Source organism: Meleagris gallopavo, chromosome 21 (assembly GCF_000146605.3).
Source record: "Meleagris gallopavo isolate NT-WF06-2002-E0010 breed Aviagen turkey brand Nicholas breeding stock chromosome 21, Turkey_5.1, whole genome shotgun sequence".
In the NCBI taxonomy this organism is placed as follows: domain Eukaryota; kingdom Metazoa; phylum Chordata; class Aves; order Galliformes; family Phasianidae; genus Meleagris; species Meleagris gallopavo.
Window position 1 is genome coordinate 9,654,009 of NC_015031.2, and position 4,606 is coordinate 9,658,614.

A 4,606-nucleotide genomic window follows, 5' to 3' on the forward strand; every position below is an offset into this window, starting at 1 on the left:
AGGGCTCCCTGAGGGCTGGATTTGGCACACCGGGGGGGCTCCATGGATGTGTCAGCCCTCATCCCAACTCCTCTCTCTTTCTCCTCCAGCGAAGGCGTCTTCAAGTGCCCTGAGGATCAGCTGCCTCTGGACTACGCCAAGGTGAGCCCAACAGGGATGTGCCCCTGTCCCCACTGTGGGTCTGGCCCAGCCCTGGTGCCTGGCACGGGCGCTGCTGTGGATCAACAGCTCTTTGTGCTGCGGCAATGGGAAGCGGAAACCCGCTCCCGACAAAGGGCGCTTGTTGGTGTGCTGGCTGGGGGGAGTCTGGCCCTGGGCACTGTGCCCACAGCTCACTCCCCCCCACCTACCTCTAGATCTACCCCGACCCCGAGCTGGAAGCCCAAGTGCTGAGCTTGGCCATCCGCTGCATCCACAGCGAGGAGGGCTGTCGCTGGAGCGGGCTTATCCGACACCTGCAGGTAGGATAGCGGGCAGGGAGCACCCCACGTCACCCCTTACCCCGACCCTGCCCTCCCCACATCACCCTTTACCCCGACCCTGACCATCCCTGTGCACCCCCCTCCCCCAGGCCCACCTGGGCACCTGCGGCTTCAACGTCATCCCCTGCCCCAACCGCTGCAGCACCAAGCTGAGCCGCCGCGATCTGCCCCAGCACCTGCAGCACGGCTGCCCCAAACGCCGCGTCCAGTGCGAGTTCTGTGCCGGGGACTTCACCGGGGAGGCCTTCGAGGTGGGCACCGCTAGGGGACAGTGTGACCATGGAGATGCTTTGGGGGATGTGTGGGGATGTGGGCTGGATGGGGCTGCAGTGCGGGGTTAAGATGGCTGTAGAGGATGTGGATGGGCTGTAGGGCACCGTGGGGACACAGATGGGGACATCCTGCTGCTGGGGACAAGCTGGATGGGGGACACCCTGCAGGGCACAGCCTGGCCGTGGGGATGGAGCTGGCTGTAACGACACTGCCTTTGTTCCCAGGGCCACCAGGGGACATGTCCCCAGGAAAGCGTGTACTGTGAGAACAAGTGTGGGGCACGCATGATGCGACGCCTGCTGTCCCAGCACACCTTGGCCGAGTGCCCCAAGCGCACCCAGCCCTGCACCTACTGTGCCAAGGAGTTTGTCTTTGACACCATCCAGGTGAGACGGAGCCATGGGGATGGGGGCACCCCGCTGTTTCTCAGCCCCAGTAACACCCAGCTTCTGTCCCCAGAACCACCAGTACCAGTGTCCCCGGTACCCTGTGCCCTGCCCCAACCAGTGTGGGACGCCCAACATCGCCCGGGAGGATGTGCCCACTCATTTGAAGGAGAGCTGCAGCACTGCCATGCTGCTGTGTCCCTTCAAGGAGGCAGGCTGCAAGCACAGGGTGAGTATCCCCAGCCCCCTATCAGTGTCTCCATCCTGTCCTGTCCCCATCCTGTCCTGCATCCCTCCACTGCTGCTGTCCAGACGAGTGTCTGTGTGCCATCCCTTATCCCTGTGGCATCCCTCTGCCATCCCCTCCAATACCCCATTGCCATCGTCACGCGTCTCACCCCACCATTCCTGTGTGTTCCAAGAGGTCCCTATGCTCATAGTCCCACTGTCCCCACAGTGCCCTAAGCTGGCTATGGGTCGGCACCTGGAGGAGAGCACCAAGGCACACCTGGGCATGGTGTGTGCCCTGGTGAGCCGGCAGCGACAGGAGATCCTGGAGCTGCGGCGTGACGTGGAGGAGCTGTCGGTGAGCAGCGATGGGACCCTCATCTGGAAGATCTCTGACTACGCCCGCAAGCTGCAGGAGGCCAAAACCCGCAGCAACTACGAGTTCTTCAGCCCTCCTTTCTACACCCATAAATACGGCTACAAGCTGCAGGTCTCAGCGTTCCTCAATGGCAACGGGAGCGGGGAGAACAGCCACCTGTCTGTGTACATCCGCGTGCTGCCGGGTGAATACGACAACCTCTTAGAGTGGCCCTTCTCCTACCGTGTCACCTTCTCGCTACTGGACCAGAGCGACCCATCGCTCTCCAAACCCCAACACATCACCGAGACCTTCCACCCCGACCCCAACTGGAAGAATTTCCAGAAGCCGGGGGCGTCGCGGGTGTCCCTGGATGAGAGCACCTTGGGTTTTGGTTACCCCAAGTTCATCTCCCACGAGGACATCAAGAAGCGTAACTACGTGCGGGACAACGCCATCTTCATCAAGGCCTCGGTGGAGATCCCCCAAAAGATCCTTTCCTGAGCCCCCCGATAACGGGGGACAACGCGGTGCTGTCCGTGGTGCTGAACCCCGGGGCTGGGGGCTCTCGGGGGCAGCGGTGGTGTCCCTGGGGGTGGGAGCCCGCTGCCCCTTCTCAGGTGCCCCGGGGGGGTACAGGGGGCTGTGCCCCCCATTTCCTCGCTCCCCACCACCAGCCTTGTTGGGGACCTGGGGGTCCCCGCTGCCCAGAGCCATATTTTGTAAGCTGGTGCCCCCCCCCGGCACACATTGGTTATTTATTACCCCAGTGTTCCTTCCCTGACTTTATTGTTTTTCAATAAACTCTTCTTGTATTTATTAGGAGCTCCTTTGTGTTCCCTGCACAGAGAGTGGTCCTGGGGGGGGCTCTGTGTTCCTGAGGGGTGCGCAAGTAATCCCTGCCCCCACATCCCACAGCAGACGGGTGCAGATAGAGGCAGTTAAATCGGTAATCAGCGACAGTGCATGGTGCCAGGGTTATTGTGGGGGCCACTGGAGCACCAGGAGAGAGCAGGTGAGGGGCACAGGGTGATGGTGGTGGCACTGGTGTGGTGACATGGGTGACACGGTGCTGGTGGCACGTCCTCGAGCCAGAGTGGCACATGACAGCCCTGGCAGCGGGACGAACCCGGTGCCATTCTGGTGCACTTCCATCGGTCTCAGTGCCAACTACGATTGGGTCCACATCCACTCCTGGTGCGCAATGCCGGCCCATGCTGGTGCCCGATGCTGCCGCACTGTGGTCGCTGGTATCCTGAACTGGTGCTCGAAGTTATCCCGTATTAGTGCCTCTATCACCTCTCACTGCCGCCCATAGCAGCCGGCGCCGCAGCCCGGTGCCGCCCGTCCCGCTGCTCTCTGCCGCCGCCGCGCGGTTCTCCCTCCAACCTCCGCCATCCCCGGAGCTCCTCTCGGCCCTGAAGGATAAAACGGAGACAAAAGCGCTTTTCTCGGCCTTTATTCAAAGCCCGGTGGGTTTTGCCCTCCCCGGGACCTCCTCCTTCCGAGGGCGTTCGGTGGGGCTTTGGATTTAGCGCGTCTCAGGACGGCGGCCATCCACCCCCACGGAATTCACGGCTTGGACCCAACCGCCTCGCAATTCGCTTCAATGAACGAGGTGAAATACGCCAGCAAGTCGATTACCACGCGGCCTCGCAGCACTGGAGGAGCACTGAGACGGATGGGGGAGGGCTGGGAAATAGATGGCAGGCGTTGGTCCCAGCAAGCGCGGTTTGGAACCCATCGTTCTGCTCTCCCTTCTTGCAGAGGTGTCCTCGAGCTCAGTCACATCATGGAGATGTCACCGTGGGTGAGGGGAGAAATCCCCCTTGGTTCCCACCTGCTGGGTCTCCAGATGCTGTAAGTAAATCCCCTTTATGGATCCCCTCACCTTTTCTCAGGCCCCAAACTGTCCCCTGCACCCAACGCTGAGTGATTCCAGCTCTGGGTGCTGCACCCCTTCTGTTCTGTTCCCACCCCCAGCTCAGGGCTGGGTGGGCTGAGAAGCCCTTCTGACCCCCCTGCCGGAAGGCACCACCGCCACCACCGCCCTGGGTTCAAACTGCAGCAGGATAAGAGAGGAGACGCCAAGGTTTTATTGAGTAGAAAAGTATTTGGGGCGCAGCCTCAGCCTGAACCGTGCCTCCCAAGATCGGGTGTTCAGAGAAACGCTGCACGAAAAGCCTGGGCACCTCAGTTCTTTCATAGATGTATATTTACCATTCACAAAGACTGCAGGAATACGATTAATGAACAATAAATTAGGACTTCATGTTGCTATCGTTTGGCATAACACAATCAGGCAAGTTTTCTTCCTTCTGAAATAGGAGGCGACACAAGCCGACACATCATTGAATCCATCTGTAGGCAAATTGATGAACTTTGCTAACGAGCCATTGCTGGAGAGAGGTACACTGAGACCTGAAGGAAGGACAGCACACCAACGTGTGCAAGGAGCTGGGAAAAGCACCCTGCCAAAGCTCTGAGCCCCGAATCTTCCTTACAGCCCAGGGCTACACGTCTAAATTAAAACAAAATAATACAAATCAATGGGTTTTTTTCCTAATGGTTTTTTTTTGTTGTTTTGTTTTGTTTTTTTTTCCCCTTTCCAGGACCTCCAGCCAACTCTGATGCCACTTCAGAGCTCGTTAAGGTCTGTTGTGTTTTGTTTGTTCTTTCTCAGTGCCATAGGATGTCCTGTCAGGATCCTACACCGTGCTTATGGAGGAGGGAGACACTTAAGGCTTTGTTTCCCCAGGGCTGTGAGGGAGGCTCACCCACACACAACGCTACTCAGACCCACGCTACTGGGCGACATTCATACAGAAACATTACACTTACAGCTTACAGTGTAGAGCAGGAGTTTCCTTTTTTTCTTT

The 4,606-nt window shown here is 58.9% G+C and overlaps 1 protein-coding gene across 1 annotated transcript; it reads left to right on the forward strand.

The window, feature by feature from the left end:
- The first annotated feature begins 6 nt into the window (after positions 1–6).
- On the forward strand, positions 7–2,552 carry TRAF4 (TNF receptor associated factor 4). Its single transcript, XM_010722128.2, has 6 exons — positions 7–141; positions 357–461; positions 572–733; positions 980–1,141; positions 1,215–1,370; positions 1,599–2,552. Exons 1-6 carry the CDS (start codon positions 43–45, stop codon positions 2,229–2,231), a joined length of 1,317 nt encoding a protein of 438 aa, XP_010720430.1. The 5' UTR covers positions 7–42; the 3' UTR covers positions 2,232–2,552.
- Positions 2,553–4,606: the final 2,054 nt, after the last annotated feature.